Source organism: Oncorhynchus nerka, linkage group LG13, assembly GCF_034236695.1.
Source record: "Oncorhynchus nerka isolate Pitt River linkage group LG13, Oner_Uvic_2.0, whole genome shotgun sequence".
NCBI classification, from domain to species: domain Eukaryota; kingdom Metazoa; phylum Chordata; class Actinopteri; order Salmoniformes; family Salmonidae; genus Oncorhynchus; species Oncorhynchus nerka.
Genome location: NC_088408.1, coordinates 73778363 through 73791004, shown reverse-complemented (window position 1 = coordinate 73791004; position 12642 = coordinate 73778363). Strand labels below are relative to the sequence as shown.

At 47.0% G+C, this 12642-nt stretch overlaps 1 protein-coding gene across 1 annotated transcript in view; it reads left to right on the top strand.

Moving 5' to 3' along the window:
• Positions 1-12642, top strand: part of LOC115140101 (oxysterol-binding protein 2-like) — an 88334-nt gene that overhangs the window by 6541 nt on the left and 69151 nt on the right. Inside the window, exon 2 of the mRNA XM_029678199.2 lies at positions 11974-12182. Coding sequence (XP_029534059.1) covers positions 11974-12182 — 209 coding nt within the window. The remainder of the gene's footprint in view (positions 1-11973; positions 12183-12642) is intronic.

Below are 12642 nucleotides of genomic sequence, written 5' to 3'. Positions count from 1 at the left end.
ACCAGGTAGGCCAGTTGAGAGCACCTTTATTTAACCAGGTAGGCCAGTTGAGAGCACCTTTATTTAACCAGGTAGGCCAGTTGAGAGCACCTTTATTTAACCAGGTAGGCCAGTTGAGAGCACCTTTATTTAACCAGGTAGGCCAGTTGAGAGCACCTTTATTTAACCAGGTAGGCCAGTTGAGAGCACCTTTATTTAACCAGGTAGGCCAGTTGAGAACACCTTTATTTAACCAGGTAGGCTAGTTGAGAACACCTTTATTTAACCAGGTAGGCTAGTTGAGAACACCTTTATTTAACCAGGTAGGCCAGTTGAGAGCACCTTTATTTAACCAGGTAGGCCAGTTGAGAGCACCTTTATTTAACCAGTTAGGCCAGTTGAGAACACCTTTATTTAACCAGGTAGGCCAGTTGAGAACACCTTTATTTAACCAGGTAGGCCAGTTGAGAACACCTTTATTTAACCAGTTAGGCCAGTTGAGAACACCTTTATTTAACCAGTTAGGCCAGTTGAGAACACCTTTATTTAACCAGGTAGGCCAGTTGAGAACACCTTTATTTAACCAGGTAGGCCAGTTGAGAACAAGTTCTCATTTACAACTGCGACCTGGTCAAGATAAAGCAAAGCAGTGCGACACAAACAACAACACAGAGTTACACATGGAAACAACAAAACATACAGTCAATAACACAATAGAAAAAGTGTATATATATATATATATGTATGTGTGTGGGAATGAGGTAGGATAAGGGGGTGAGGCAATAAATAGGTCATAGTGGCGAAATTATTACAGTATGGCAAATTAAACACGGGGGTGATGTGCAGAAGATGAGTGTGCAAGTAGCGATACTGGGGTGCAAAGGAGCAAAATAAATAACAATATGGTGATGAGGTAGTTGGATGGGCTAATTACAGATTGGCTATGTACAGGTGCAGTGATTTGTGAGCTGTTCTGACAGCTGATGCTTAAAACTAGTGAGAGAGATATGAGTCTCCAGACTTTTGCAGTTCGTTCCAGTCATTGGCAGCAGAGAACTGGAAGGAAAGGTGGCCGAAGCATGGCTTTGGGGGTAAACCAGTGAAATATACCTGCTGGAGCGCGTGCTGCGGGTGGGTGCTGCTATGGTGACCAGTGAGCTGAGATAAGGCGGGGCTTTACCTAGCAAAGACTTATAGATGACCTGGAGCCAGTGTGTTTGGCAACGGATATGAAGTGAGGGCCAGCCAACAAGAGCATACAGATCGCAGTGGTGGGTAATATATGGGGCTTTGGTGACAAAACGGATGGCACTGTGATAGACTGCATCCAATTTGCTGAGTAGAGTGTTGGAGGCTATTTTGTAAATTACATCGCTGAAGTCAAGGATCGGTAGGATAGTCAGTTTTACGAGGGTATGGTTGGCAGCATGAGTGAAGGATGCTTTGTTGTGAAATAGGAAGCCGATTCTACATTTAATTTTGGATTGGAGATGCTTAATGTGAGTATGGAAGGATAGTTTACCATCTAACCAGACACCTAGGTATTTGTAGTTGTCCACATATTCTAAGTCAGAACCGTCCAGAGTAGTGATGCTGGACGGGTGGGTAGGTGTGGGCAGCGATCGGTTGAAGAGCATGCATTTAGTTTTGCTTGCATTTAAGAGCAGTTGGTGGCCACGGAAGGACAGTTGTATGGCATTGATGCTCGTCTGGAGATTAGTTAATACAGTGTCCAAAGAAGGGCCAGAAGTATACAGAATGGTGTCGTCTGCGTAGAGGTGGATCAGAGAATCACGAGCAGCAAGAGCAACATCATTGATGTATACAGAGAAAAGAGTCGGCCCGAGGATTGAACCCTGTGGCACCCCCATAAAGACTGCCAGAGGTCCGAAGAACAGGCCCTCCGATTTTACACACTGAACTCTGTCAGAGAAGTAGTTGGTGAACCAGGCTAGGCAGTCATTTGAGAAACCAAGGCTGTTAAGTCTGCCGATAATAATATGGTGATTGACAGAGTCGAAAGCCTTGGCCAGGTCGATGAATACAGCTGCGCAGTATTGTCTCTTATCGATGGCGGTTATGATATCGTTTAGGACCTTGAGCGTGGCTGAGGTGCACTCATGACCAGCTCGGAAACCAGATTGCATAGCGGAGAAGGTACAGTGGGGTTCGAAATGGTCGGTGATCTGTTTGTTGACTTGGCTTTCGAAGACCTTAGAAAGGCAGGGTAGGATAGATATAGGTCTGTAGCAGTTTGGGTTTAGAGTGTCTCCCCCTTTGAAGAGGGTGATGACCGCGGCAGCTTTCCAATCTTCGGGGATCTCAGATGATACGAAAGAGAGGTTGAACAGGCTATTAATAGGGGTTGCAATGCTAATGCTAATGCAGTACGCCACAGGATGTTTTTGTGCTGGTCAACGGCAGTCCGGTATAATAACACGAGCATGTTGCTGCACCAGCTATAACATCTGCTAAACTATGTACGTGGCCAATCACCTTTGATTTGTTTTTCTGCCTCTCTTTTACTCCATGTCCGCCACCTCCCCTACCAACCTTTGGCTGTTTACTGTTTTCCCATCACCAGTCAGGTGAACACCCACCATTATCTCACTTCAATGTGTGACAAGGCCTTTCCCCTCCTCACGTCTTTCATTTTGCTTCATTCACTCTTTCTTCCGGCTTTAACTCTCATCACAGCTTTACTTACCTCTGAGAGGAAATCTGACAGTGCTTTAGTAAAGATTACAAAGCATTAACGTCTGGAGCCCCATGCAAGCCCTGCTATCACTGCCTCACACACTCTCAGCCTGGCGGCCCCATGCACATCTCAGCTTGGCTCTGAGATGGAAGTATTAATCCAGTTTTAACTGGATAGATACATGGCTAGGTGGGGGTTCTGCATCGTTTTCATCTCTCAGTTAGGTTTTTGGTCCTGCTGGCACACTGTGTCCTTGCCTGAAGGGAGGAAAGAAGAGTTATGAGACAATACAAGAGCCAGCTGGAAGGGCAGGGACAGTCCTGCTCAGCACTGAGCTCAGAGCCTTCCTCGAACGTAGGCTCGCTCTGGCCTGGAGATGTTGGAGAGGAGGGAAGACGTGGTCTAATCAAATTAACGGGCTCCGCCTTGGGCTCAGTGCCAGGTGTGTGTGCGTGTGTTTGTGTGTGTGTGTGCGCAAGAGAGACAATGCTGAATAGAAACACTTAACATCCTCAGCTTTAATCTTTCAGCAGGTCATGTCATACTGTACGTGCCGCAGTATCTCTGTCTTGGTTTGCTTGTCTCATGTTTTCATTACTCTCTCCCTCCTTAGGAGAAAAACACCAAGGGACATCTCGTCTTGTATCCTGTTGTGTTCCCTTCTTACCATGCTGTATATTTGTCCTTGTCTTTCTTCCTGTATATCTCTCTGTTTACCTGTTTGTCTCTGTGTGTCCTGCCTGTCTGCTCATGCCTGTGCCAGCTAGTCTCTCTAGTGTGTTGAGACGCTGTTCTGTTTCATTACACGCCCTCAGATCGCTGGATCTGTGTTTTGTGTGGTTGTGTGGTGCTCAGGGGAACGACAGGTAAAAGCACCGTCCATATCTCTCTCTCTCTCTCTCTCTCTCTCTCTCTCTCTCTCTCTCTGTCCCACCGTCCATATCTCTCTCTCTCTCTCTCTCTCTCTCTCTCTGTCCCACCGTCCATATCTCTCTCTCTCTCTCTCTCTCTCTCTCTCTCTCTCTCTCTCTCTCTCTCTCTCTCTCTCCCCCACCGTCCATGTCTCTCTCTCTCTCTCCCACCGTCCATATCTCTCTCTCTCTCTCTCCCACCGTCCATATCTCTCTCTCTCTCTCTCTCTGTCCCACCGTCCATATCTCTCTCTCTCTCTCTCTCTGTCTCACCGTCCATATCTCTCTCTCTCTCTCTCTCTCTCTCTCTCTCTCTCTCTCTCTGTCCCACTGTCCATATCTCTCTCTCTCTCTCTGCCCTGCCGTCCATCTCTCTCTCTCTCTCTCTCTCTCTCTCTCTCTCTCTCTCTGCCCTGCCGTCCATCTCTCTCTCTCTCTCTCTCTCTCTGCCCTGCCGTCCATCTCTCTCTCTCTCTCTCTGCCCTGCTGTCCATCTCTCGCTCTCTTTCTCTCTGTGCCACCGTCCATATCTCTCTCTCTGCCCTGCCGTCCATCTCTCTCTCTCTCTCTCTCTCTCTCTCTCTCTGTCCCGCCGTCCATATCTCTCTCTCTCTCTCTCTCTGTCCCGCCGTCCATATCTCTCTCTCTCTCTGTCCCGCCGTCCATATCTCTCTCTCTCTCTCTCTGTCCCGCCGTCCATATCTCTCTCTCTGTCCCGCCATCCATATCTCTCTCTCTGCCCTGCCGCCCATCTCTCTCTCTCTGCCCTGCCGTCCATCTCTCTCTCTCTCTCTCTCTCTCTCTCTCTCTCTGTCCCACCGTCCATATCTCTCTCTCTCTCTCTCTCTCTCTCTCTCTCTCTCTCTCTCTCTCTCTCTCTCTCTGTCCCACCGTCCATATATCTCTCTCTCTCTCTCTCTCTCTCTCTCTGTCCCACCGTCCATATATCTCTCTCTCTCTCTCTCTCTCTCTCTCTGTCCCACCGTCCATGTCTCACTCTCTCTCTCTCTCTCTCTCTCTCTCTCTCTCTCTCTCTCTGTCCCACCGTCCATATCTCTCTCTCTCTGTCCCACCGTCCATATCTCTCTCTCTCTCTCTCTGTCCCACCGTCCATCTCTCTCTCTCTGCCCTGCCGTCCATCTCTCTCTCTCTCTCTCTCTGCCCTGCCGTCCATCTCTCTCTCTCTGCCCTGCCGTCCATATCTCTCTGTCTCTCTCTGTCTCTCTCTCTCTCTCTCTCTCTGCCGTCCATCTCTATCTCTCTCTCTCTCTGCCCTGCCGTCCATCTCTCTCTCTCTCTGCCCTGCCGTCCATCTCTCTCTGCCCTGCTGTCTCTCTCTCTCTCTCTGCCCTGCTGTCTCTCTCTCTCTCTGCCCTGCTGTCCATCTCTCTCTCTGCCCTGCTGTCCATCTCTCTCTCTCTGCCCTGCTGTCCATCTCTCTCTCTCTGCCCCGCTGTCCATATCTCTCGCTCGCTCGCTCTCTCTCTCTCTCTCTCTGCCCCACCGTCTATATCTTTCTCTCTTTCTGCCCCGCCGTCCATATCTCTCGCTCTCTCTCTCTCTCTCTCTCTCTCTCTCTCTCTCTCTCTCTCTCTCTCTCTCTGCCCCACCGTCTATATCTTTCTCTCTTTCTGCCCCACCGTCCTTATCTCTCTCAGCTTCTGCTGTGCCTTGGCTCTGTAATCCCTTTGCCGTTGCATGGTTTTGCCTCCTCACAGAGCAGAGGGATCAGAATGGATCTCATCTTTCTCATCAGCACACTTACAGGGGTGTGACCCAGTTAGAGCTAGAGCTCTGGGAAGGCAGCGCACGCTGGAAGCTGGGCTGTTGAGGAACCCTTCTCTCCCTGTTGCTTTGCATGACCATGTCCCTATCTGGTCTAAGATGTAGCCAGGGAAAAGTTTACCACAAATTGCTTGTTTAAGATCAGCTTTACCTTTAATCTCGGCACCCAGAATGAAATCTTGCAAGCATGCTGGCCAGCTACTCATGTCTTGGCTAAACAGTCAAGAGAGACTAGCCTCCCACTCCTCTTTCTATTCTGGTTAGAGCCGGTTTGCGCTGTTCTGTGAATGTAGTACACAGCGTTGTACGAGATCTTCAGTTTCTTGGCAATTTCTCGCATGGAATAGCCTTCATTTCTCAGAACAAGAATAGACTGATGAGTTTCAGAAAAAAGGTCTTTGTTTCTGTCCATTTTGAGCCTGTAATCGAACCCACAAATGCTGATGCTCCAGATACTCAATTAGTCTAAAGAAGGACAGTTTTATTGCTTCTTTAATCAGCACAACAGGTTTCAACTGTGCTAACATAATTGCAAAAGGGTTTTCTAATGATCAATTAGCCTTTTAAAATGATTAACTTGGATTAGCTAACACAATGTGCCATTTGAACACAGGAGTGATGGTTGCTGATAATGGGCCTCTGTACGCCTATGTTCAGTTGAAGTCGGAAGTTTACATACACCTTAGCCAAATACATTTAAACTCAGTTTTTCACAATTCCTGACATTTAATCCTAGTAAAAATTCCCTCTTAGATCAGTTAGGATCACCACTTTATTTTAAGAATGTGAAATGTCAGAATAATAGTAGAGAGAATGATATATTTCAGCTTTTATTTCATCACATTCCCAGTGGGTCAAAAGTTTACATACATTCAATTTGTATTTGGTAGCATTGCCTTTACATTGTTTAATTTGGGTCAAATGTTTCAGGTAGCATTCCATAAGTTTCCCACAGTAAGTTGGGTGAATTTTGGCCCATTCCTCCTGACAGAGCTGGTGTAACTGAGTCAGGTTTGTCGGCCTCCTTGATCGCACATGCTTTTTCACTTCTGCCCACAAATTTTCTATAAGATTCAGGTCAGGGCTTTGTGATGGCCACTCCAATATTTGACTTTGTTGTCCTTAAGCCATTTTGCATCAACTTTGGAAGTATGCTTGGGGTCATTGTCCATTTGGATGACCCATTTGCGACCAAGCTTAAACTTCCTGACTGATGTCTTGAGATCTTGCTCCAATATATCCACATCATTTTCAATTCCTCATGATGCCATCTATTTTGTGAAGTGCACCAGTCCCGCCTGCAGCAAAGCACCCCCACAACATGATGCTGGCACCCCCGTGCTTCACGGTTGGGATGGTGTTCTTTGGCTTGCAAGCCTCCCCCTTTTTCCTCCAAGCATAACAATGGTCATTATGGCCAAACAGTTCTTCTATTTTTGGACTTTATTGGACTACAGGAAACAGCAAAGGGAGTACCCCCCCCCATCCACATCAACGGGACGGCAGTGGAGAGGGTGGAAAGTTTTAAGTTCCTTTGTGTTCATATCACCAACAAACTGCAATGGTCCACACACACAGACAGTGTGGTGAAGAAGGCGCAACAGCGCCTCTTCAACCTCAGGAAGCTGAAAAAATGTGTCTTGTCACCGAAAACCGTCACTAACTTTTACAGGTGCACAATTGAGAGCATCCTGTTGGGCTATATCACCGCCTGGTACGGCAAATGCACCGCCCACAACCGCAAGGCTCTCCAGAGGGTGGTGTGGTTTGCACAACGCGTCACCGGGGGCAAACTACCTGCCCTCCAGGACACCTACACCACCCGATGTTACAGGAAGGCAAAAATGATCATCAAGAACAATAACCACCCGAGCCACTGCCTGTTCACCCCGCTTTCATCCAGAAGGCGAGGTCAGTACAGGTGCATCAAAGCTAGGACCGAGAGATAGAAGCTGTTTTTGAGTCAAGGCCATCAGACTGTTAAACAGCCACCACTAGCACAGAGAGGCTGCTGCCTACCTACAGACTTGATATCATTGGTCACTTTAATAATGCCACTTTAAGAATGTTTACATATCTTGCATTAACTCGTATGTATATAATGTATACTGCATCTCTCACTATCTACTGCATCTTAGCCACTGTCACTGCATCTCTCACTATCTACTGCATCTTAGCCACTGTCACTGCATCTCTCACTATCTACTGCATCTTAGCCACTGTCACTGCATCTCTCACTATCTACTGCATCTTAGCCACTGTCACTGCATCTCTCACTATCTACTGCATCTTAGCCACTGTCACTGCATCTCTCACTATCTACTGCATCTTAGCCACTGTCACTGCATCTCTCACTATCTACTGCATCTTAGCCACTGTCACTGCTCATCCATATACACTGATCCAAAAAATCAAGGGAACTCTTAAACAACACAATGTAACTCCAAGTCAATCACACTTCTGTCAAATCAAACTGTCCACTTAGGAAGCAACACTGATTGACAATACATTTCACATGCTGTTGTACAAATGGAATAGACAATAGGTGGAAATTATAGGCAATTAGCAAGACACCCCCAATAAAGGAGTGGTTCTGCAGGTGGGGACCACAGACCACTTCTCAGTTCCTATGCTTCCTGGCTGATGTTTTGGTCACTTTTGAATGCTGGCGGTGCTTTCACTCTAGTGGTAGCATGAGACGGAGTCTACAACCCACACAAGTGGCTCAGGTAGTGCAGCTCATCCAGGATGGAACATCAATGCGAGCTGTGGCAAGAAGGTTTGCTGTGTCTGTCAGCGTAGTGTCCAGAGCATGGAGGCGCTACCAGGAGACAGGCCAGTACATCAGGAGATGTGGAGGAGGCCATAGGAGGGCAACAACCCAGCAGCAGGACCGCTACCTCCACCTTTGTGCAAGGAGGAGCAGGGGGAGCACTGCCAGAGCCCTGCAAAATGACCTCCAGCAGGCAACAAATGTGCATGTGTCTGCTCAAACGGTCAGACACAGACTCCATGAGGGTGGTATGAGGGCCCGACGTCCACAGGTGGGGGTTGTGCTTACAGCCCAACACCGTGCAAGACGTTTGGCATTTGCCAGAGAACACCAAGATTGGCAAATTCGCCACTGGCGCCCTGTGCTCTTCACAGATGAAAGCAGGTTCACACTGAGCACATGTGACAGACGTGACAGTCTGGAGACACCGTGGAGAACGTTCTGCTGCCTGCAACATCCTCTAGCATGACCGGTTTGGCGGTGGGTCAGTCATGGTGTGGGGTAGCATTTCTTTGGGGGGTCGCACAGCCCTCCATGTGCTCGCCAGAGGTAGCCTGACTGCCATTAGGTACCGAGATGAGATCCTCAGACCCCTTGTGAGACCATATGCTGGTGCGGTTGGCCCTGGATTCCTCCTAATGCAAGACAATGCTAGACCTCATGTGGCTGGAGTGTGTCAGCAGTTCCTGCAAGAGGGAGGCATGGATGCTATGGACTGGCCCGCCCGTTCCCCAGACCTGAATCCAATTGAGCACATCTGGGACATCATGTCTTGCTCCATCCACCAACGCCACGTTGCACCACAGACTGTCCAGGAGTTGGCGGATGCTTTAGTCCAGGTCTGGGAGGAGATCCCTCAGGAGACCATCCGCCACCTCATCAGGAGCACGCCCAGGCGTTGTAGGGAGGTCATACAGGCACGTGGAGGCCACACACACTACTGAGCCTCATTTTGACTTGTTTTAAGGACATTACATCAAAGTTGGATCAGCCTGTAGTGTGGTTTTCCACTTGAATTTTGAGTGTGACTCCAAATACAGACCTCCATGGGTTGATAAATTTGATTTCCATTGATAAGTTTTGTGTGATTTTGTTGTCAGCACATTCAACTATGTAAAGAAAAAAGTATTTAATAAGAATATTTCATTCATTCAGATCTAGGATGTGTTATTTTAGTGTTCCCTTTATTTTTTTGAGCAGTGTATTTTATACTTATATATTCTCATCCCATTCCTTTACTAGATTGTGTGTGTTAGGTTTAGTTGTGGAATTTGTTAGATATTAGGTTTAGTTGTGGAATTTGTTAGATATTAGGTTTAGTTGTGGAATTTGTTAGATATTAGGTTTAGTTGTGGAATTTGTTAGATATTACCTGTTAGATACTGCTGCACTGTCAGATCTAGAAGCATAAGCATTTCGCTACACTCGCAATAACATCTGCTAACAGTGTGTATGTGACCAATACATTTGATTTGATTTGACACACACCGTGGGACATTATTGACACACACACCGTGGGACGTTATTGACACACACACCGTGGGCTGTATTACCTCCTCAGAAGCTGGTTGAGTTTAGCTGTTCTCACCATTACAGGAGGTCAGCGATCGGACACAGCTCCAGGGCACTGCAACTGTTACTAAGTAACTTATGTCTGGGCCTTGGACAACCGTGTACAAACAGATATCCTACACACACACTGCCCGTCCCAGCCCCTTATCCTGTATAATGTCTGTTGTTCTTTGAGCCTGTTCACATTAAACTGCTCCTTATTGGGTTGCTGAGGATAAAGCCTGTGAGTTGTGACTGAGCTCCTGCTCTGTCCTCAGAGGGGAGTTAGACTGACACCCTGGTCCTACCACACAGCCTAGCCAATACTAATTAGACTGAAGTGTCCCAATGTACCTACATGACAAAACTATTTGTTTGAGTAATAACTGTATTGCTCTTCTCCTGATGACTTATCTGCATCAAGGATTTGAAGGATTTCATTCACCTGTGTCTGTTCTCTGATGATAGTCCAGCGTCTGTGGTTAGCTCAGACTGATGATGATTATTGAAAATGTGGAAACAAGTTGGTCGAAGGCAATTCTCTCTCTTTCTTTCTCTGGTCTTTCTGCCTTTTCCTCTCTCTCACACCCTCTCCCTTTCTCTCTGTCCTTTGTGTGCAATGTTGTTATTCACTGTTTGTTTTTTCTACCATGGGGGTTTGGAGCCACACAATGGCCTTGTTATCCAACATTCTGTGGCCCACTGAAAGTGCAATACAAGGTTCTTTGCCCAAAGTATGTGTTCACACAGTATATGTTTTACTATCCTTGTGGGGACCTAAAATTGATTACCATTCAAAATCCTATTTTCCCTAAAACCCTAAACCTGACCTTAACCCTAACTCCTAAACCTGACCTTAACTCTAACTCCTAAACCTGACCTTAACCCTAACTCCTAAACCTGACCTTAACCCTAACTCCTAAACCTGACCTTAACCCTAACTCCTAAACCTGACCTTAACCCTAACTCCTAAACCTGACCTTAACCCTAACTCCTAAACCTGACCTTAACCCTAACTCCTAAACCTGACCTTAACCCTAACTCCTAAACCTGACCTTAACCCTAACTCCTAAACCTGACCTTAACCCTAACCTTAACCCTAACTCCTAAACCTGACCTTAACTCCTAACCTAACCTTAACCCTAACTCCTAAACCTGACCTTAACTCCTAACCTAACCTTAACCCTAACTCCTAAACCTAACCTTAACTCCTAAACCTGACCTTAACCCTAACTCCTAAACCTAACCTTAACCCTAACTCCTAAACCTAACCTTAACTCCTAACCTGACCTTAACCCTAACTCCTAAACCTGACCTTAACCCTAACTCCTAAACCTAATTTTTTATTTTTATATATTTTTTTTAACCTTTATTTAACTAGGCAAGTCAGTTAAGAACAAATTCTTATTTTCAATGACGGCCTAGGAACAGTGGGTTAACTGCCTGTTCAGGGGCAGAACGACAGATTTGTACCTTGGGGGTTTGAACTTGCAACCTTCCGCTCTAACCACTAGGCTACCCTGCAGGGTAGCTACCCTGCTACCCTAACCTTAACCCTAACTCCTAAACCCAACCCCTGTTTGACTATCCTTGTGGGGATTTCTGTTGCTGGCTGTATGTAAGAATGTGTGTATAGACATGCTGGGAACAGAGAACACTGTTACACAGTGGTTTAATACAGTCTACAAGACAGTAAGCCAAGGATGGCTCTTGACTGTTTTAACTTTCAACGCCACTGTCTTTTAATTTCACTATTGCATGTGTCCCTCCCTATTTCTGACTCTCTCTATCCCTCTGACTCCTTGCTTACTAGCTTCCTCTCACCTGAACCTGTACCTGAGCCGGGCCCCATTGCCAAATATTGGAATAATTGAGTGTTTTTTGTCATGACTGTTTATCAAGCGACTGCATACATTGTCCAGTCAGACATAAGTTACAGTAGGTTAGTAGTAGATACAAAGCATTGGGATTTGACTACTAATCAGCCTTTCTATCTTTTTTGTTTTTGTCCCCGTCTCTGTCCCCGTCTCTGTCCCCTCCTCTGTCCCCGTCTCTGTCCCCTCCTCTGTCCCCGTCTCTGTCCCCTCCTCTGTCCCCGTCTCTGTCCCCGTCTCTGTCCCCGTGTCTGTCCCCTCCTCTGTCCCCTCCTCTGTCCCCGTCTCTATCCCCTCCTCTGTCCCCGTCTCTGTCCCCGTGTCTCCATCTCTGCTTCTGTGACTTGGTGTCTTGTCCGTCTCTCTGTCTCTCTGTCTGTCTTTGTGGTTGTTCCCCTGCAGGACTCAGGCAGAGATGGCCCATACGTGTCGCGGCACCATCAACCTCGCCACGGCCCACATCGACACGGAGGACGCCTGTAACATCGTCCTGAGCAGCGGTGGGCGCACCTACCACCTGAAGGCCAGCACAGAGGTGGAACGTCAGAGATGGGTCACAGCGCTGGAGCTGGCCAAGGCCAAAGCCATCCGCATGATGAATGACCAGTCTGGTAAGAATGCGTGTTGTTTGATAATGTTATGCTTTTAAAGGGAGGCTGAACTTGCTGATTGCGCCTCGGTTTCAATTGTCCTCATTAGGAAATGTGACTGAGAAGAAGATTTGAGTTTTGGAGGTGTGCTTTGATGTGGGTGTCTCTTGTGTGTGAGTGTTCGAACGTGGGAAGCGTTTTGTACTTTGCCAAAACAATACACAGTTAGTCACTCACCCTACTAGATACACAGTCCTCCAGGCCTGGTGTCTGGAGACGGGTTGGTTGTTTAGCAACAAAACCCAGGCGTACGCAACTATGGGGGGAAACGGGAGCTTAGATTGTTGACAACATGTAAATTGTATTTAGTCATAAATACATTTGCACAATGAGCACTTGTTGTCTTTCAAATACATTGTTATAGTTGTTGGTTAGCTAGCTAGTGAATTTTAGCCATATTAGCATTAAAATGAAATCAGTA